Source organism: Augochlora pura, chromosome 2, assembly GCF_028453695.1.
Source record: "Augochlora pura isolate Apur16 chromosome 2, APUR_v2.2.1, whole genome shotgun sequence".
Taxonomy (NCBI): domain Eukaryota; kingdom Metazoa; phylum Arthropoda; class Insecta; order Hymenoptera; family Halictidae; genus Augochlora; species Augochlora pura.
In genome coordinates this window covers 25345202-25367960 of record NC_135773.1, presented here as the reverse complement: position 1 = coordinate 25367960, position 22759 = coordinate 25345202, and the positions used below count along the sequence as shown (strand labels likewise).

Genomic DNA, 22759 nt, shown 5'->3' with positions numbered 1-22759 from the left:
TAAAATAAAAATTTATACTTATTTATAAATTTATTTATTCATAAATTTATACTACGTTTTTCAACATTCATTTGTAAAAATTAAAAATTCCATGAACGTACGCAGTTCAATGTTTACCTGACATAACCTAACAAAGTCTTGGTTATCGCGTTTTTCTACTTTTGGTTAAATTTTTCTACTTTTCGAAAGTTTGATTCCCTGACGGGAAAGTAAGGGTTCCTCGGACGTAAGGTAATTATCGACCCAATTTTCGATCCCGTCAGGGCAAAAGGTACATAAAGATTTCTGAACTCGGGAAACAGCGTAGTAAAATTTGAAACGCGAGGAGAGAAACCCTGAGAAGAGAGCAACGTTCGCTTCTCTCTATTTTCACAGGCAACCGAATGTGGAAACCGACTGCGAGAGCTCCGATGTCTATGGACGATTTCCGTAGTTAAGGGGCTGATCGGTCTTCCCATTTCTACGTCATGTAAGACGTGGAACTCGGAAAGTTTCCGTACGGTCATTCAGCTTTCGTCGCCTTGCGATTTAGGATGGAAACGCGACAGACGGAAGCTTTTTGTTCCGGTGCTAAAGTTCTACTTTTAACCATAAAAAATCGGAGGTTCGTCAACTGTACAAACCCACCGTAACCTCCCCACATTCCTCGGATTTTAAGGAAATTTTATTTTCTCAAATGTATGATTCATTCGAACAATTTTTTCAATATATTGAGTTGGAGGAAAAGTTCTGTCGTGTTTTAAAGAAAATGAATTCATTTTGCTTGACAATGATTTTCTTTAAAATTCGAAGATTTAAGCGACCGTTTTGCTGGTTCCGAATTTGCGCGGAAAACGTAGATCTTTCTCTAACGCGTTTATGGAAACTATTAATAGTTTCGCGCAGGAACGGGGAACGCAGTCGAAACTTTTCACCGTAATATTAATTCGTACCTAGCGGCTGTTGGTTGAAAATGGTTACGACATCGTTTCCGGTGCCGGAAATAGTCGTAAGAATCGAAACAACGTTGTAGCAACGATGCGCGGGAAAGTGTCTCGCCTGTATCGGTTTCGGTTAGAATTTTATAACCTGTTATTACACCGGTTATGGTCCATATTGGTTTTGCAGCAGTTTTATAACCGGTTTTATATCCACGCCGATCCCAAAACGATGTCCGTCGCTTCTGCATTGATTTGATATTATCGTTAAATCAAATCAACCGCGCACTCGTTTATTAATTTCCCTTTATTAACTTCCCGGTCGCTCGTGTCTATGTTGATTTCATTATGATTCGAATGAATAATTAATTGTCCATTTATTAGAATACGCGATACATGTGGTCGACGTGACGTGTTCGGTGAAATTTGTAACGCATCTATATCTATGCCCATTTTATATAGTGCCATCGTAACTCTTCTTATGTTTATAATTTTAAAGAACAATCTGTACGAAGTTAACTCAAATTTGCAATGATCACAGACTGCGGATGTTTAATATGATGACGTTTTTAATTCATAGAACCCCGCACACATACACACACGCATATGCTGTTTTATTGCTAGAACAACAGACGAATGATTGTTTTCTGTGTATGTGACGCAGTATTACATGCGGCAGGGTTGCGTGGCCGTGATGTCAACTACGTGGATAGCGAGCGTGGCGATTTTCGGTGCCCTCGTGCTACCAAGAGGTGGTTATTACTTCAACGGTTCCGGTCTACTCGCCTGCGATCCATTCTTCGCCAAAGCATCCCTTAGGTATTGCCCTGATCAATTTATTACAGAATCGCTTACAACTTTAAGGCGCCATAGAAACGTGACGTCTATGACGCGTCGCTACTAAATAATAAATACATGTCATGTTAAAGTTATCAGGTAATACAATTTTAAATCACAACTAATTAATTCCTGAAATGAAATGAAATGAAATGAAATGAGTACATAAATATCTACAATCTGTTTCTGCGCCTTCGTCTCCTTCGAATCGGAAACTAAATAATTAAAGTCATGCTCTCTGGTTTCCAGGATTCTGGCGTGCTGCTGTTTTTACTTTCCCACGACGATGGTGTTGATGTACTGCTACGGTTCAGCCTTCCACGTTAACAAACTGCGTCTCAAAAGGGTGGTTTGCATTAATGCCCCGGAAGTCGTTAGGGGAGGCCACATGGAGAGGGTAAGTTTAGCTCCACTTGAAATTCCAATCAACGAATTGAACATAAGAGCAGCAGTTCACCAAATCACCTTACACAATTGCTGAAGCTCATTCCGTCCACCATTAATTGCTTGACGCCGCATGAATTTCTGATACGGCCGTCGTTAATTGCTCGAACATTGTCGTGGCGAACGAATAATTCGAACATGCAAACTATCTTAACACCTTTAAATTAGAAACTCTTGCGTATCGGTACGATACATTAACTTCTGGCATTCACTGTTCGTCTAATTATTTGCAAGGATTATGTTTACAAAATTAGAAGTTTTTACCTCTCTTCTAAAATTTCTTGTTGGACATTTATCTTCTTTTAATTACAAAAATAAATAGGTTTCATTTAGAATGCACAATTCCATCTCAAAATAACAAATAGAATTTTAAAAAATGGAGAAATACAAAGACGAACCATTGTTGCTCATAGCGAAATAGCAGTAATATTGCTATAATATTGTACTTAAAAAATTGTAATATTGTAAAAAATTAGCAGTTTCATTTTGATTACAATAAATCTATTTTGTAAAGGACATCCAAGGCTTATATGGACGATATGGTTTCATGTTGCTTCCCCGAGTTCCGTTACTAAATTTCAAGTTTACATAAACGTACGTACCGTTATTACTTTTCCAAGTGTCTCCTTTGTACTTCCATGTTGTCTGTTTCGAAATCGTTCGGGGAGCTTGAGTGAGAGAAACCCGAGATCCACGGATCACCTGCGAAATATTCACGGCGGCAGCAAAAATGTCGCACTTCGTCGTGAACAAACACAGGGGGGGGATCATTTACAAAATAGGTCGAATAGAAACCGTCGGCGAACGCTTTAATGCGACGCACGACGAAAATGTAACCGCCGACGACGGAATAAACCGTGCTTCAACGGTCCGCAGGATTTCAAACAAAAACGGAATAAATTACTAGAGATTTCTCTTCGATTCAATAATCTCGAGTGCCGCATATTGCGCGCTTAAAGAAACACGAAACCGCGGTCGACGTTTGTTTTTCGCCCGCCCACTTCTGACGTGAAATCGCGGTATTTCAGCTTCGTTTTGTCGTTCGACGTCGACAAACTCTGATGTGTACATTTCATTCACCTGCCGAACTCCGTTTCGCAACTTTGTATTGCGCCGCTACGGGCTCGAACAAAGGTTTCCCATAATGTTAATTTACCGAATTCGCTGAACGTAATATTAATACTGGAATCGACGAGCTTTAAGAGCTACGGACTCGATTCTAACGATTAAAGTGCAGGTTTTATTTGTTTCCATGCAAGAAGGAGGAAATCAATTATTGTAAAACTTAAAATATTGTTGTCGTAAATTGTTTGAACACGTTGAGAATGCAATGTATATTACAACAATGCGTAACATAGGACATTTTAATTCACCATCGTGCATGATCGCGCATACAAAGTATCGCTCGAAGGGCCACCGTAGCCAAGAAATATGAATCGAAAATATTTGTCTAGCGTCAAACCATTGCGAGGTGTCGCACTGAAAGAACAGCCTGCATGCAGACGTTAAAAAATACCTCTAAATCGATATCCGCCATGAAGAATCGCGTGTTGACCGGATAAATCAAGCTAGGAGAAGAATTGCACGTAGGAGGGGACATAGTATCTCACGGTGGGAACGACTCTCGTAGAGTAATTAAATTTACAGAATTTATGGCTTGAAGTTGTTTAATTATAAAAATTTACCGAGAACAGTGGCAGTAGCAGCAGTTCATTCAAGCGAGAATTATGCAAAGTGGAGTTAGTGTCGCGGCTGCTTTAAAATTATTTTGTAAAATTAATTTTTAGTATTGCGCTGTGTTCGCGCGCTACGAATTTGCTATAGTGCGTTACAGATTCGAATAACGTTTCGTGACACCGTCAGAAATCCATCCATTTTAATCACCGAGCAATGCCTGAACGAAGTTCAACGAATCTCTTTTGAAATAATTATTTCCAAAGCGATTGTTACGTTACACCGATCTAGATAATTCGTCGAAATACAACGGAAACGATTGCGGCTTTTGGGACAATTTCGTCGACTTCCGACCGTGAAGGGACTATTTACGAAACTACCGGCAGATAAAGTGTTAACTGACTCGCCGAGGAGTTTCCCCGAGTTAACGAGAAAAGTGCATGAGTAGAAAGTTGGGCGGCTTACCATTAATTACGTTTAATTACATCTCCCAGCCACGATGGGGATCGGCATCGTTGAACTACCAGAGATTTCTAGAACTTGCTCGAACATGACCGATCACGGTCGCGGCTAATGCAACGGTAATTCCTAATTTTGGTCAGGCGATAACCTAGCAGCATAGCGTTTCCTGCATACATCATCTTTTCCATTACACTAATTCTAAGCGCTACTGCCGGTGGTAATGTCAGAATTCAGAGCCAATCCTTGCAGGATGATCGATCGCATGGCACCTGATTCGTGTAGATCTTGATTATTGGGTGTCGGAAATAAACATAAAGTTTGTAGACATTAGCTGTTTTAATTGGCATTGTCACTTGTCAACGTAATAATTCTCAGAATGAAATATGTATCAGTTCGCCAACATGGAATATTTCAAGCTTGCACTTCTGTGAGATATTTAAGCTTATAGCATAATGCTCTTACCCAGGAAATCATCCCATCGACAATGTAATAACTTGTACACTAAATTCACAAGTTAGCATAGTTCACGCATGCCGCTTGCTTTGCAATTAATTAATTAAATCACTAAAGTTTGGAAGATTAATTTAGTCGACGTTTAAATTTGCCATCGAAGCAATGTGTAAACAAACTGTCTACGAAAGATGTTGGAACTTGTCACGTCGCTAGCGAGTTTGGAATTTTAACGCATTTAATAAAATAAAGCACATGCAATCGATACGTTGTTGACAAAGAAAATAATTAATTTTAAATTTTACGCTTACTGGGATATTTACAATCTCGCATGTATGCATATTCATCAAATTATTATTACACCGACCCTACCTACGTATTTGCTGCGCTTTTAATATTATCAATAACTTTATTGATTACAATTCTCCATTGAAACGAATTTTTGACAATTATTGGAAACGTGATGTAGATTTTCAAAGGCACATTATATTACAGTTTATAATTTACTTTGTACAGAGGCGCTGATATTAAAAGCAAATAAATTATGAATTATAAATAAATTTAATTACAATAATATAATCATAATAGTAGATTCTATGGGAAGTTCGTTTTTTGTACCAATCTATCGGTTACTGACATTAATTCTATCGACACGTCCATCGTTTGAAGTATAATAGCCTTCGAACCTTTCACGTGACGCTGTTAAACGCTTCAAATTGTAATGTAACGTCAATATGGAACAGGTGTTTTTAGATTGATTTTCACTAGGTTAACGTTCAAAGTTGAAAATTTATATAAATGGTCCCACTTGTAACATTTATAATCTAAGTACACATTAAAGAAATATCAATAACCAATACCTTTCAATAGTTTAGGCTTTAGAATGCAATGTTAATAAATTCGATTTAAACGGGAAACAATAGAATATTTCTGAAACAAGTGTTCCATTATTTTTATCATAGCTTTGCCAAAATGATCATAAAATGCGGCTTTTTTCACGGTTCCTCGACGGAGCCGAAAATCTGATTTGCCTCGACGTTTCCACGGTTTCGGGGCCACTGTGCGTTGGTCCAGCCATCGACCGTGCGCCTCTTAATTTAATCGCTTTAAAGATTCAAACATCTCAACGGCGGAAGGCCTCGCACATGCGGGAACACTGGCCGAAGGACACTTACGGCCGAGTAGACAACGCCTTCAATCGAGTCAATACTTGCGACTTCGCGGAGTTTAACCGTACAGTCTACCGCGCATGAACAAGGAAGTGCCAGATTTGGTAAAGAATGAGAACGCGATAGTCATTATTACGGAATTCCAGAAATTTTGATTAAAAGCGTATATTACTCGCAACTACGTGCCGAGTCGGGACTCGGCCTGCACTGACCCCGCACAAAAGGTATATGAGACTTGCGTACGAAAAATGTGGATGCAGACCGAGCGCGAACGAATAATTTCGAGACAAATTTTACGTTTGTTCAACCATTTTTTTTTTCGCAATCTCTTTCAGCGAGCAACGCGCACAGTTTTCGTTAAAGATTTTATTAAAAGTATTTTTGTCCTTGACAGTACCGTTACAATGCTCATACATTTATCATCGTACTCAAGCTGCCTGTTAAATGTAACGAATAATTGGGAACAATGGCGAATGTATAATTGATCAAGATGTTATTGCTGTTCATTTCATTGATAAATCAAAATGATATACTGAATTGGAAATTATTTACGACTCGACCTAATATTTATTCGATTGTTGTCCTAATTAATTCCAACGTTAATGGGATATGAACTCGATGGACACTCGGGCCAGATGATTCTCAAACTATAGTTATCAATTTTATAGAATACCGCCAAAGATTCCCATGAAATTTTGCAGAGCTGTCTAAACGAACACATTCTTTCGATTATTGGGTGTCAATTTATAGTTCATTCAATTAGACCAGAAATTTAACGATGAAAGTTAGGAATTTACGTGAAAATTCACGGCGAAATGTGAACCGCTGATGGTAGTGGGATCATCGAATTGGACTAAGGGATATTTCTGTGGTCGTGAAACAATTTCGAGATTGTTCTCTGAATGTTCGCATCCTTGCGATGATCATTCTAAAATTTAATGGAAAAATTTAAGGGAAGCAAAAGGTTGGAAATGAAATGATTTATTACTAAAGGCCAAATTGTTATAAAAAATCAGTTTCCTCTAAACTAACTGAAAATATATTTTCTTTCAATGATTCCAACTCATCACAAACAATATGTTTTATATACAAAATTTTTAAATATATAAAATACACAGTTAATATAAATTTAAGGATCCTTTACATTGTATATCAACATTTACAATATGGAAAGAATAAATAATAAAAATATAGCGTATTTGACATCTTGAAAAGAATTAGATTTTCGTGCATTTATCTTTATCACACGTTCGACTGCGAAAAAAACATTCACAACCAAATGCTGCAATAAATCTTCCAGCAGTTTTTCACGTTACGTCGAGTAAGTCCAAATTTTGTTTCCGGAATATAACTTTCCACGCGGCGTCACCTGTCGGAAATATGTTTTTAAAAGCTGAAAGTTTAACAAAGCCACATTGCGGAATGCGTTTCCTCCCTATGTATGTACACGCAATAAACATTCAATTGTCACAGATACGCGATATCGTTGATTTTATGATTCGTATAAAACTGCATTAATAATTAAAATAATTAAACTGTAGATAACACAGCATCATTAGGTCGAAGAAATTCGTAAAATGTAATACAGTATAAATGTATTCTCATTATTTCTGTAACGAATTTTATAATTGATAAACGAAACTTTCCCATTACGTCTACGCGTTAATGATATTTATAAAATCCACGGGTGCACGAACGAAAAATTTCCAGCACGCATTTTCATGCCATCGATCAATGCCAATTATATTATAATACAATATTTTAATATTATTTTAATATTATTTTAATACAGTATAGAAATATTATTCGCGATACTCCACTTGCCGTTAATCTTTATTTTCGTACGCGATACCAGAGAAAACAAGTCTCCGCGTGTCGAACCCACCGCGTCGTAATTTAATAAATCATTTTAAGAATAATAGGAGACACGAAACATAAATGATGACAGAGGACGCATTATATTTTTATTTTCACGTAAGTACTCCATTCCGCTCGACGTATTTATACTTCCACGCTTTTATACGTACGCGAAAGGCTTTCCCTTCTGTCAAGTCGAAAATATATGTGTAAACTATGTAAATCGCAGGCACGGGATGGCAATAAATCGCGAAACAGTTGACACGAACAAAAATACGATGGGCGATAGATGAAAAGAAGGTCTTCGCGAGCCACGGCAGTTCCTCGTTACCCATTTTTCTCCGGCGTCCCAGTTCCTCCCGGAACTGGTGAACGGCGAGCCGGACATCGGCCAGCCCCATTTAGGCGAATATTCTCCAGGATAAATGTTATCGTCCAGTCAGATGAATAGTAATCTGCCTTCAAAATTCCTTCTGGCCGTGCACTGACCGCCGCGCCGCGTCGCTCGCCGTCGCGCTCGCATTATAACTCGGCCGCTATAATGCCAACGGTTTAAATACACCCACGTGGTCTTCTCCGCGAGCTTAAACGTACGTCCAATTATGAGAGAACCTAATCCTTTTCCCTCCTTTGCCGTTGATGTCGGTTGATCCTCATCCAGATTGTTCGCTGTAAAGGTCTTACGACTGTTCGCGATCGTTCGTATCACAGCATAATTAGTGATATATTAACCACTGTTAATATTATTACTTACGTCGAATAAAACGTAAAAATACCGCAAATTTCAAGACACATCGTGTATTTTTTCATATAAATATGAATGTAATAATAAAATTGCTTTTAATTTTGCTTCTGAGAAAATGTTCTCGTTGCATTGTAAATTGAAATCTTCGTAATCGAAGTTACCGTTGTTACAGTGTTGAAAAAATGGTTAAATTTCCAAAATATGTCTACTGATTCAAGAAGTTATATTTTTTTCAGACCGAATAAAACATTGTAAATTAATGATAATGTTCCACTCGATGACTCGGAATACGTGATTTTGGGGAAAAGTGCGTTTCAGGTTTAAAATGAAGTTTCCACGTAGTTACAGCTAAAAAATCGACGTAAAGAAGTAATTTACTGTTCCGAGACCATAAAGCAGGTCCTCCTCTGCTTTGAAATGGTTCCGCTGGCTACTTTTGCCCATTTTACGAGCAGCGCGAGATTTTTTTAGATCTCTCTTAAGTACCCTCCGCAAACCAGCATACGTTTCCTAGGTTCGCTGCCTTATTAGATATTAAATGTTCAAGTCGAGAAATAATAGTTTAATGAGAAAACGGGTACCTTCCTGAATTGTTTGTTAGTAGAGGGTACATATTTATTATAATATGGATTTTAGATTGCACGGAATTAGTCTCGTAAAAAGTTATACTTTTCTAAAAAGTGAATAAGACGTTAAATACGATAATAAGTTAACTCAGTTTTGTAATAGAAAATTACCAACTTTTAAGTACAGTATCATTTATAACTATCTACATTATTTGAAGGCTTCCAAACATAAATTGTCACGCCTGTAAAATTAACCATTTTAAATAAATAAATAATGTTGCTAAACATGAAAATGAATAAGCCTTAAAGTCGACTCTCTCAAGAACGGAACTCCGAATAAAAAAATGTTATGCCAAATTTTGTTTGTTACTTTCGCACGTTACTTTATGCGCTACGTATTCCGGTCCACCCTGTATATCAACCTCTTAAAATGTGAGTCATACTAGTCACGCACATTAATATGTATGCATTTAATCAGCAGTCAGGTGACAATGTAACGTTGTTGATAGCGTCTGATATTTCCATAAAACTGTTTCGCTCGTTTAATTATATGCAAAGAAGCGGCGGCAATAAAAAGCGGAAACTCATCAGTGCTGCGAAACCGATAAAATCTATGTTTATATACACAATGGCCCCCGGATCGCCGTGAAATCTCCAGTTACAAATCAGTGTAATTGTCCGAGGGACGTTGTCCTCGATAAATTTAATTATCGAAATTACTGTTTTATCGGTATCTACCGAAACAGCATTTCAAAGTATATTTCAGAAGTGTCGATACGAACAAAAATTGTTTTTTCCACGTTACCTTACGCGGGAGATTACAGTAAAAATAAATCGCTTTTCAAAAGTGGATTTGAGATGTGTCGATGCACATTGGGAAAATTGTTTTTAAGTAAACTTTTTGATACTGTGTTAAAACTCGCAAAAATCTAATTTTTAAAACTGAAAGTATCTTGACAAAGACGAAGAATAGTTGGAAATGAATTATTACAACATATACAATTTTTTATAAAAATTGTACTAACACAATTCTTTTTTTTTGTTACAGAGATAATAATGCCAAAGTAAATTGAAATGGTCGCATTAGATGTCTCGGTTAGCAGCGGCGCCGCGATTTATATTTTGTTGTTTCGCATAATGTTGCAATTGCTGTTGCATCGAAACGTTATTGAGCTGCTATCGACCTGTTTTCGTATCAGTGTGAAACTGTCGCGTCAGTTTCACAGGATATCCGGCTTTCTTCCGAACAGTGTCTTCGACGTACATAGATATTCAGAAACAAATATGAACATGCAGCCCGTCAGTATTGCCCTTTCGGGTTCGAACTTTCACGAGCTTGCGTACAGTACGTGACAGTTCGCGTGTGACCATCGGTGTGCATTCGTGGCTTTTAACTTGGGAAGCTTACTGTAACGGAAGGTAAATTACGTGGCTCGTGATTCGAATAAAGTCGTTCTCGGCGTAACCTCGGTTAACGTTGCAAGGATGGAACGCAACGAATTAATCAAACTTTATATTAATATTCTTCTTTTTTTGCCTCAAACTACTCCCAGAGAAAATTATTTCATAAAAGCAGAGTTTTAATGACACCTTAGTTAAACATGTATTTTAATGTATATTACCTGAAGGACAAATGCCATTTGCAACCCATTTTATTTTGTTGCGTAACTTAATATTCCAATTCAGAATTTAAATTAATTGTTCCAGTACAATGCATAGCTAGTGGAAAAGTGGAAGGCTATAATGATCATTTTTTCTTTACTATTTAAAGTTTTAAATGAGGAATATAATATAATATAATATATAACTTACAAATAAACCAAAGACTGTTCGAATAATTTGAAAATGAGTACTAAAAATACGGATACCTTTGTGAAATCCATAATTGTACTTGATCGTAAAAAGTATGATCGTTAAAAGTGTACTTGGTCGTTGCCGAAATTGCAGCTATTGAACAGATCAATGGCTCGTTTTATCACGTCATACGTTTTGGCACGGTAAAATCCATGAATCCAACGGTCACCGGCGATATAGAGGAATCTGCATTTGTCAACAGTTATTGAACGCACGCAGCCGTACCAAAAGTCGCATAAACACGCTTTGGTAACGTCATATATTTACATTTCTCTATCTGCAACGGGGGATTTTATTTTTAATGTGTACAATTCATTACCGAGCCTGGTGAACGGTGCCGCTACAGAAGATTTCGGCTCTGCTGTAAAGCACGTTTTTCTTAACGAACGTATCAATGCGTGATACAATTTTTATACCATATTGGAAAGCTAGTTGAATATTCATAGTTCAATATACTTCTAAGTGACATAATTGGTTGTAGCGTAATTAAGTAATAATGGTAAATATGAAACAAGATTTTCGAGCAATTCTGTAATTACAAATCGTCGCACTGTTGTACCCATTTCAAAAATTTTTTAAATTTGAAGATGTCCAGAATTATTAGCAACAGAAATTTGCATAAAAATTTACAGTATAATAAATCAAATATTTACAAGCATATACTTCTCACCAATTTTTATAACCTTAAAATATATCATAGAGATATAGTATATTTACTACGTAAGATCTTTAAAGCTATATAATTTTCGCTTTTGTTCGGTATTGGAAATTCTGTACACATATTTTAGCGTTAATGCATAATATATCTTTGAAGAATAAAAACAGCCGTGTTGCGCTGCAGTATACCTCACCCCCTACGGAACTCTTTTTATTTTATCGTGGGAAAAAATATACGTTGTTTTTTTAACACTTTACTCTCTCTCTCTCTCTCTCTCTCTCTCTCTCTCTCTCCCTCTCTCTAGTGCGTGTATGTTTAAATTTCACCTCTGGTCCGTAGTTTTCAAGAAAACTGAAAGCACATTAAAAAACCTGCGCGCGTTTAAAATATTCATAGCTTTACGCAACACTACACTATATTTTTTAAGTAAAGAATACCAAATTGTTTTATGTAATAATTTTGTATACCGTTTTATAAATGTATAAAATTTGTTTTTTACGAAATTATTACTTGCCGCTGTTTTTAAATCAAAAGACAATTCATACCTGAAGGATCCTATCTAGTCCGTCGACGTTATCAACTTTAAAGGCACGCGGAAGTTTCATTTATGTAACTTAAGATTTACTATCGCAGTTCCACCGCAAAGTACACAATGTATACTACGTGTTCGCGCTTACAGTTCCCCTTTATTTAACGGATTTACGAGAACTGGGAATGATTAATTCAGGTTAGGCAAATCGTGTAATTACGACAATTCATTCTCAAAGTTTCTCCTGGGAACGTTACTATAGAACTGTAATCGAAAACACGACATATCGCACAGGGTAACGTACATCTAGTTTAATGGCTTAGATTTTGGTTAAAGTATATATTTGATTTATCTTTTATAGTCCGAACAATTATGCTCTTTCTTTTGTACTCCAACAGTCTCAGAATTGTCAAGAAGACATTCGACGAGTCTGATTCGTTGTAATAGTGCAAAGGGTTGATATTTGCGTATGTAGCCTTATTTATACGGGGTGGGCCGGAATTCGCAATAATAACGAACACGAACACTGTCTCGGACAGAGCCAGCTGCAGTAAAAGAACAGATAACAACTAAATCCTTTGCAAAGTTAGCCAAACTTTAAAGTTGATCTTTTCGAAAACAGATAAAAAAATGTAAAAGGCTTTTTTAAATCGTACAAAGGTTCTGCACACAATGTGTATATAATGTAAGAAAATTATATCAACAAGTCTTTATAACTTGGCTATAACGATTGACAATAAAGCGAACGTGTTTATGCTTCTCCTTGTGTTGCGACACCTCCGTCGGTGTTGGTTACTATAGCAGTTCATTAGGTCGTTTGCGTTGAACAATTTATAGAGTGTTAGCGCCCGCGAAACCTCATGACAAACAATCTCTCGGATTCAGCCGAGACACGTAATTCTCATTTGCAAGGGATGGAGTTGTCGTAGCGTGTTCCTCGTAAACGGCTCGAAATGAGGCGCATTATTGCTCGATCGTCTCCAACAGTACTGCTTGGGTCGTACCTTCAGACGTCGTCCCCGTCATTTCCATCAGCAATTTGTCCCTCGCCGAATCGAATATCTATGTCGTCTATTCGTTCTCTTAGGATGACGTAAGAACGGTTGAAAGGAAGCTATCGAGTTTCCCCTCGACTTTCCGGCAAGCATCGAACACCCAAAACCCCGTGTTCTTTTCACTGCACTTTCGAGACATTCTCATGGGCAGAGCGGTGCACCTGATGAAATTTCATCCAGGTACATTCACGATTTCATTCGGGTTCGTTTGGTAGTTTCGTACGGCGGAGGAATTTTATTCGCTGCGATTTAGTAACAGCGAATTCGAGCAGGCATTATTTTCTCACATTAAAATCTACTGGTCATAGCGAGTGCGAAACATGTTAATCAGATCGGCTGATCTTTTTGGACAGAAATATATTTGGATAGGTTCACGATCGTTTAGAATTTGATTTATCAATTTTGCTAGTTTCCTTACCAATCAGAGAGAATTTTAACCAAAGGTGGTATAATTATAATTATCACGGAAAAATATATGCAAAATATTAACAAATTACGTTGTTTTTATATAGACCATAACATTTGTACAGACAGCGTCTGTAATATATTAATTTAATAATAATAATTAATAAATAATAATTTTCTTAATAATTTCGATACATCAGTCGATAGCTTTTAAAAGAAACAAAACATTTTTAATCAATTTTACAAACATTTGGTTATATAATCCAAGTTTTGATCATAATAAAAAGTAATATCGTCTTCCGCTATTCACGTGCTTTTAATAACTTTAAGTAAGCGATGTTCAAAATATTTCTGCTATCCGATACAATGCAGTCCGCTTCATATATTGCGAAACACACTCGTAACATGGTATGGATAATACCTTAAAAATAGTAACCTCTTCAGGGATAAATTTTTATAGAAGGGAACAATTTATTTATTTGTTTCTTTTTAATTCTTAGGTACGCTTAAATCATAAATGTTTATTCTTGCTAATTAGACACTCCATAGTTTTAAAAAAGAGTTAATCACTCTTTTATGATTAATTACTATGACGAATAATTATGAATACGTTTTTTGGCATAATTCTCAGCTTCTGCACGTTTGGAAAATATGAGTATGGTGGTGTAAGGAAATGTTTTAAGATGGCATCCAGTCTTACGCTATCGATCGAGAAAAACGATGATGCTAAAACGACGAAGAAGGTGGAGCTGTATAAAAATTGACGACCCTAAGATCCTCGAAATCGTCATCGAGGTCCTCAAGTATTCGCAAGACGTTCGAATTTCTAAAAGGAGTAGGAAATGTCTGGGCCACTCGATGCGCGACGATTTTAACTTTAAATCTAAAATAATTTTTCTAGCTTGTAGTATTTCCATTTTACGTGACTAAGTATTTATGTTATACGTATGAAATTGATTCTTGTGATTCATAGCAACAGTTTTACAGTTAACAGTTTTTTAAAATCTAAACTTTGTTAGTATTAGAAATTATTTTGGAACGTGATAGAAGAATTTTAGTGGCGCCTCAGAGTCGCCACTCGAGCGCAAAGGGTTATTTAGGATGAAACTTTGCGGCGTAAATAAAGTCTTGAAATGGGCAGACCAAAGAAAAATTGTGGCAGATAGGAGAAGGAAATATATAATTCCAGGAGGAAATGGAAGAGAAGGGATTCATCCAAGTAAGCTGATCCGTAATCCTTTCGCTGTCGTCAGATACAAAGCTTTAGGGTTGATGAGCTTAGCGCTTCGTGACTTTCGGGACTATGTTAAGCTCTTCTAAAAAGCGGATCACCTTCGTGTCTTATCTTGTAAATGTAAAAGGCAACTTACTGCATGTACAGAACTGTTAAACACCTCTTCATGTGTTGACTAATTTCAACTGGACGGACGTGTTAAGATCACGTGTACCGGCATAATACACTTCCCGTAATTACTATTCCTAATTAATTTCGCCTACCGATCCAGGGACCAGTATCTCGTCCGGGAAATTTTAGCACAGGTTCAAACTATTACATTCTCTAACAGCCTTTTAATTCGGTAATCTCTTATTTGTAATCTCTTATTTATGAGATAATAAAATATTGCGGAAATCGAATTAAGCTGCAGCAATTAATAGGGAATCAGATGTTTGAATTTTTTAATTTAAAGTATTCTATGAAAACCCAGTCGCATATTTTTTCACAATATTGTACAACGATTTTGCGAAGTATTTTTCAAATTGATCACGTATGAACGATTCTACTGGCTTCGATTCAATATTATTCACGCGAGCTATTCGTAACAAAGAATCGAATATTTTCATTGAAACATAATTATACGGTACAAATATAGTAATCAGAATGATACCGAATAGTTCTCAGAAAATCTGTGATTAATATTACAGATTAATGAGAATGGCTGATTATTATGATTACCATAATCACTTTTATTAACGAATCGTAAAGTGATCATAAAAATCGATCGCAACTAATAAATCTATTTCATATAATTTCAACTTGAAATCTTTGATTCACCTTAGCAAGGAGATGTGTTTGCGCTTCGTAAAAGTAATATAATCAGCGGAGCGAAAACTCGCGTGATATCATTCATTCGATCGCTATATTCGATGCTAATGAACTGCGATGTTCCGAGCCATTAACCAACGCAAGTTATTAGGAAATAAGTTCGCGGGGGGCAACTTTCTCAAGTTAAATGAATTTTTTTGTCAACTAATGAAACCAATTTGCATTGCTTAACGAGACTTTGTTACCGAACGTATAATGACGCGGTGGCAGTTTCACTGTAAGCTCCAATATTATCATATAATTTTTTTAATACTATATATAATTCGCGCAGAATAAAATGAAAATAAAATAAATATTCTTTAACGCTAATTTGATCAAAATATACACGTGTATCGTATACACGTTTCAGCTTGTAGATCACGAAAGGCGATTGTCAACTTCTGCATCAAGGACAATGGCCGCGATGAGTTTAGGATTCATTGTTATGGTCACACCATGGACGATTCAGGAAGTTGTCGCAGCGTGCACCGGAAGCAAACCACCGCCGTTCCTCGACTTTCTCGCCACATGGCTCGCTCTGTCCAACAGCTTTTGGAATCCATTTCTCTACTGGCTGTTCAACAATCATTTTCGCCGAATTTCTAGAGAGATTCTTTACACTAAGGTAAGTATAGACAGCTGCCTGCGAAACTATTGATTTTCCTATGCTCCAACTTGGAGACGTCGCATCAAATTTTCATTCATCTTTTAATTAAACAAAAAATTAACTTGACGAAGACCTGTAATAGAAGTGGGATCTTTAATCTTGAAATGGAGTCATAGAATTTGTATTTGTTTCTGAAATTCATAGAAACGGAAAACGAATTACACTGTCAAGAAAATAACTATTCTTACGCTTTGATTTGGCAAGGGTTACAAATATCATAATTTTACGAATCACAGAATCGTCTATTGGTTATCAGAAGTTAAAAATTCCATTGGATAATGATATCGTATATTTTTCAATAATATAGATATAATGCAACGAGATTTTCATTTTGCTTTCTACTTAAATAAGTCAAACCTTGACATAAAATAAATCAAATATGAACAAGACCTGGTTTCCTTTATAAACAATTTCCACGAGCTGTTCAAATTGCTTCATATTAAATTGAATCATTCATATCTAAATATGCAGTTACAATATTATCATTTAACAATAATTATTTAACAACAGGTATATTTCGCATATAAACGTATTTAATGAAAAATATAAGGTAATGGAGAATCTATAGTCCGCAAGCAAATATTATCTTTAGTCATTGGAAACTACGCTATTAAATGCAATAGTTTTTTCACTTCATTTATAAGCCGCAGATTTTTGGTCCTCGAATCCTCAACTTTTCAACCGTGTGCCACCGACGCGAGCTCTCTGTCGGAGATAATAACAAATGATGCTCGTTAGCAATTCTAGAAAATATTGCCGCGCTGTACCGCAGCGTCTCCGTTCGAAATAAAAAAAATATATGCAACGATAAAGCGATAAAAAAAGAAAAGAACGCCCGCATACCGCGGTTTATTCGAACGTGTACGGTTCCTGCGAAACGACACGGAGCTAATACATTTTACAATTTAACGAGCTTCTTTTCCTTTGCGCTCCGCGCCCATTTTCTTGCTATTCACTGATTCAGCATGTCACGATACGTTACGTTGACCCTCGCAGTAACGATCATATATCTTCCGTGCTTCGACTTTACAGCCCATGAATTCCGAAAAGCTTGTCGGGCCCCAGTAAATTCTACTCTACCCCAGGAACGTACACGTTTCCACTCACTTGCCGGTGATGTGCCTGCGGGCTGGGAATCATTATTTATTAGAATACTTCATCGAAAACCGATTAGTCTGCCGCCCCCCCCCCCCTGCGCGAAATAAACGTTCGACTGGTTTCATCCAAGCTCCGAACAAGTTCGCTCGCAATTAACAGGTTCCAAACTTTTTTCGGCAAAGTGAAACTTTTTCTCGATTCGTTGGCGAAATTGAATTCTTTAAAATTCAAACATGTAACTAAAAATCGAATTATCCCGTAACCGAGTAGAATCTTAATCCACAATTTATGACACACAAAGTGAAAATGAAATTCACAATTTTTGATTCATTTACATTTTATAATTACCGGATCGTGAATTTTCATCGAAATTTTCCTGGACATTTATATGGAAATGTACGACGAAGAATCGCGAAGTACAGGTAGAACAAAATTTTATCTTTTGGTAACGGATTATTTCAAAGTCAGGTGGTCACGGTTTCGAGGGTGTATTTGTGGATTTTTTTAAAAGGAATTCAATATTATTTTCTTTTTGCACATCCTTGTTAACTAGAAAGGATAATAAATGATTGAACAGTTCTTTTATGTTACGTCTGTACAGATATTGTGTAGACCAAAGCCACTGGGATCGAAACAACACTGTTGTGCGACCAGTACCGGCGGTCTTGATGTTTGCAGTATGGCCGGTGTTGATTTATCAGGTACGCATATAAACTGGTGAAAGCGACGGTAAAATAAATAGAAAATAAAATTTTGTTGCGCATCATTACTGCACAACAAAAATAAACCACCGTCCAGTCGCATTACGTAAATACATACGCGGTTGATTGAAACGCCCGCGCTTTAAATCTCCATAACCGATAACAAAACTGCGGATCCTTTTCCATAAACAAATCTTCTCTGTACAAATACGTCGAAGAGTAGTTTATCTCAAACTACGTGTATGTTAGTTTTGCGCATCACTTTTTCCAGGTTTAGAACGCTGTTCGATGGATCGGTGTTCAATGGCTCGGTGTTCCTCTTCATCATTAACTAATACGCTACCGCTCCCATGGGAAACTGGACACATAGCACATAGCGACCCTACGCCCACGTGAGGTATTTTCACCAATTCATCTATTAGGTTACTTTTTGTGAAATTTTTCATAATTTTTTATGAAAATTCTTTTTTGTACTCTGCACATACTAATCTTTTTCTATAGCGAAATATGCGTATCATTTTTGGCTACTGACGAGCCAGATCATATCTGACGAGCTATTAGAGCAATACTGAAAATTGTTCAGGAGTTGTATAATTTACAGGCCGGTTTGGTAGGTGTCTTAGTAACAATCGTTCCGTTGGTAATTAACTAAAACAGTTAAACACGCCGGAACATTTAATTCGTAATAGGATCCTGAAATGCGATCTACTCGAGCGAGAGGAGTGCCTCGGGCTGTTTGTAATGGAAAAGCGAGGCATGAACTTTAAGTTGACTTCTCGTCTTCAGGAAAATTAGGAACGCGACCATAATTGTCTATGAATGTACAAGCCGAGCTTTCTACCCGGTCGGAGTGACTATTGCCCGCCAGTTTCTCTAACTCTCTAACATTAATAGTAAAACTTTTGCAACTACATCTATGGCGCGCGTAGATCGCCTCGGCTTTCGCCGGTCCTCGCGGTTTCCCGTTTCTGGTTCCGACGAGGACACGTGCCATACGATTTGATCTAGCTGCCGCTCTTCCGGTCACGCGACCTCCCTCAGAACAAGAGATTAAATGTTGCCAGGTTATCGAATCATTCGTTCACCCGCGATCGTAAAAATGAAATCGATTATACTCAATATCTTTTTTTATTTTAACACTAAACCTACAGACATTTCATGTATACCTACTCCTACCATGAGCGGTCAAATGACCGCTTCATAGAAAGAGATTTTAGCCAATTGTAATTCTTGAAGTTCACTTTCTATATTTTCGACACCGGATAGGTACGCCTCGCGTTTCACATATAATAGCTAAACTAACTATACAGTGTCTGCGCAGTCCGCCAGCGAGAGATTACTATGGAGACCAAAGCAGGGTCCATAGTTAACGAACGAGCAGAGACAAAACGTGCGAGCATGAACGAACGCGAATGAACGGTAACGAGTACGGATAAGCACAAACGAACGCATTCGAGCGGACAAAGTTCAATTCAACGTCTGTTTGTTCATGTTCCATCCAACAATCCGGTTTTAGTTATTATACTACCTGGAAGTATCAACGAACCACTTTGCCACAGATAGCGCACACGTTAATTTGCTAATTTCCTGTTTTATTATTTGTTAACAAAGAATAGGAAGTTTCGCTAGATTTTTTATCTATCTTCGATCAGCTTCGAAGCACTAACGGTTAGTAATTTTAGTAAATAGCCCTAACTCGGGGAGAGTTCAATTAAACAGTACTTAAGTTCATTTATTGATTTATTTACTATCGATTAACAAGTTTATCAATGAACGAATAATTCTTTTGAAATTCTGATTCTTCGATTATTTCTTTTGTTTCAATCCTTTCATTTTAGTTGGACGCGGATTAAATTTTCATACTTAAGGAACTTAATGAAAGATTACGATGAACACAATTGTGTTAGATTTATATGAAATAAAAACAATTTTATTAGTTGTACAAATGTTCATTGAAAATAATTACGTTGTCCCAGTTCTGGGGCATCCTTTACATTAGCGAATACTTTGTGACCTTTGTATACTGCAAGTATTAGAGAACTAGGACGTCACGACGTGCAACAATGGCAATTTGCAAGTTCGTAGCGGGTAGTAGTAAGTACGGTAGTGTCGCATCCGCGGGTAATACGTTCCAGACCCTACCGCTATTTCGTGAAACCACGGATAATGGCGAATGCTATAGTGTGCAGTGTGGTATTCGTGTACCATTTATAAACTAGTTACAGGTAAAGTTGAATTGACAAATTACTGGTACCGAGACATCGCTAATATTGCATACGTTGCTATATAGGCTATAACTCTTTATGAGAATGTATTGTATGTTCCAACTCTAACGTATTAGAATATTATTATTTTATTCTTACGAACCCAAGAATTCCCAGCTATATTTTATCAGAAAATGTTTTCTACAAACACCGCTATCTTCTATACCGAACTTGCCTGATATAACAATTTACACGACATTACAGTCACAAAATCGAAATTATTGAAGAACAAAGTCAGATATGATTTGTTAATCGTGGCCCGTTTAATCGAACTTTCTTTTTGCAGGTCGGAATGCTGCCACGCAAACAGAGGATTTAAGATCCCCGACTCAAGTTAGTTAGTACAGCGTGGCGGCAGAATGGCACCCTATGGTACGTGATGTTAACCAAGTACAACGGTCATCCGAAAATTTTCGAAACAATTCATCTTCCTTGCTGCGCGTGTACCGGCCGCGCGTCGTCACGGTGGAAATTGAAGAAACGGCACAAATTCAACGCGATCATCGACTTCGCTCAGAGTGTACGCATTTCAAGAGTATGCCCGATCTGATTCTAGACCTCGAACATAATTAATATATATAATCTCAGGTACTTACATCGTATTAAATATAAGGGGGAGTTGGGCACTGTCGAAAAAGCTTTGCCTAATCGAAGCGAGTTTATCGGTAACCCTTACCACTACCTATAAAAGTGATTACAATTTTATATTGTAGGATATCCATCGTTAAATCAAACACGATGAAACGTATTTTCTCCGGTTCGGGGGAGGGGGCGGGGGAACGGCGGTTCTCTCGTTATTTGAATCGGAGTCGGAATAACTGCCTTCGGCACTAAATACCAAAAATGAATAAATAAACCGTAGTTAAACGTGGAGTTCTTTTAGAGTCGACCCTTTTGCATTACGTGAAGGTAACGAGAAACTAGGTACATTTTTGTAGATTACTGGATATTAGCGATAGCTTTAAACGACGTTAGCCTAAAGGACGGATCGATGAAACGCACATATTTATTATTTCTCACGGATACACGTTCATAGTAATCGCACAAATCGTAAGTAAAGATAACGTTTAAGGTCTCGCTTTAATTTCGTTACTATCGTATCGATTTATACTGTTCTCGAAGTAATTTTGATTTCTGGAATTGGGACAAATTATCGAACACTGTCGCTTCAAAATCATATACGATACTATTATAATATGTGTCATTAGTTTTGTATAGTTCGTGATCTGTGTTTCGATTATTTTATATGTAATTGTTCGTTTCTTGAATTTCACCGATTTCCGTTCGTAATTTAGCTAGTTTAATGCAAGACCACGGAGAACAGTTATTTGCGTTTACGGAATTTGTTTGTTTGATAATCACGAACGAAGACAATATTTTCACGGAATAACGATTCGACGTCGCCGGTTTCTACGACAATGCTGTTAACACGAATAATTGTCCTTCTCGGTACTTTTGGAAGGGGGGTTAGGTTACAGTATTAGCCTGTTCAACCAGAATTAATAGTTCGCCAATTGCTCGCGTATCAAGTGGATGTATGCTAACGACCGGCTAATTTGAATACGGATAGATCGCTGGCGCTGGTTCGGTTTTCTCTAATTGTTAGCCAATCCGTGGACTCCGGGTGGTCAACCGCTAGTGAAAAAAACTTGATTAATAGACTGTCGCCGCGAAGGATATAAATCATCGCTGCATTTTACGAACATAATTGATGAGCGGAAACATCGTTTCTCATTTGTTCACAAATATTCGAACAACTTTCACATTTAATATTTTATTACATTAATAATAACTTTGGTTATCATCAAAATATTAATTGCTATTAGATATCATCAAATTACTTTAATAAAATAATAATGCCATTTACGTATATCTTCGTCATTATTATCTTGAAAATATGTTAGCAGTTTCTTGGTCTCTGTAATTGCTATTTTAATAAAAGTGAAACTATGGACTTCGTGTCATTTGAATAATTATGAGTGGCACTGCATGTCAAGTGACGAAAATGGTTCCGAAAATAATATTAGTCGCATAAATTCGTATTTCATCGAACAATTTTCGCAATGAAGATATAATGGTATCAGTTAGTTGGTGATTAATTATTCATTTCAATTACGTTGGAGCTATCGTGAATAGCATATTTAAGTATCATGGAAAAAAGATCAAAAAGTTTGCTTGTTTCATTCGTAGATGTTCATTGATCTCGGAGGAAATCAAATAAGTGCAAACTTAAATGAGACAAACTGGATGCTGTACACTGCTTACAATGATTTAAATCATAACCTACAAAATAGAAAAAAAAACGAGACAGCAAGGACGATTTT

The 22759-nt window shown here is 36.9% G+C and overlaps 1 protein-coding gene across 1 annotated transcript in view; it reads left to right on the top strand.

Annotated features, from left to right (window-relative positions):
- The window catches only part of LOC144474669 (trace amine-associated receptor 8c), a 60944-nt gene extending 38500 nt beyond the window's left edge, over positions 1 to 22444 (top strand). The window contains exons 5-10 of the mRNA XM_078189792.1: positions 1582 to 1736; positions 2004 to 2151; positions 16076 to 16330; positions 18072 to 18171; positions 18443 to 18568; positions 20722 to 22444. Coding sequence (XP_078045918.1) covers positions 1582 to 1736; positions 2004 to 2151; positions 16076 to 16330; positions 18072 to 18171; positions 18443 to 18567 — 783 coding nt within the window. The 3' untranslated portion in view covers position 18568; positions 20722 to 22444. The remainder of the gene's footprint in view (positions 1 to 1581; positions 1737 to 2003; positions 2152 to 16075; positions 16331 to 18071; positions 18172 to 18442; positions 18569 to 20721) is intronic.
- Positions 22445 to 22759: the final 315 nt, after the last annotated feature.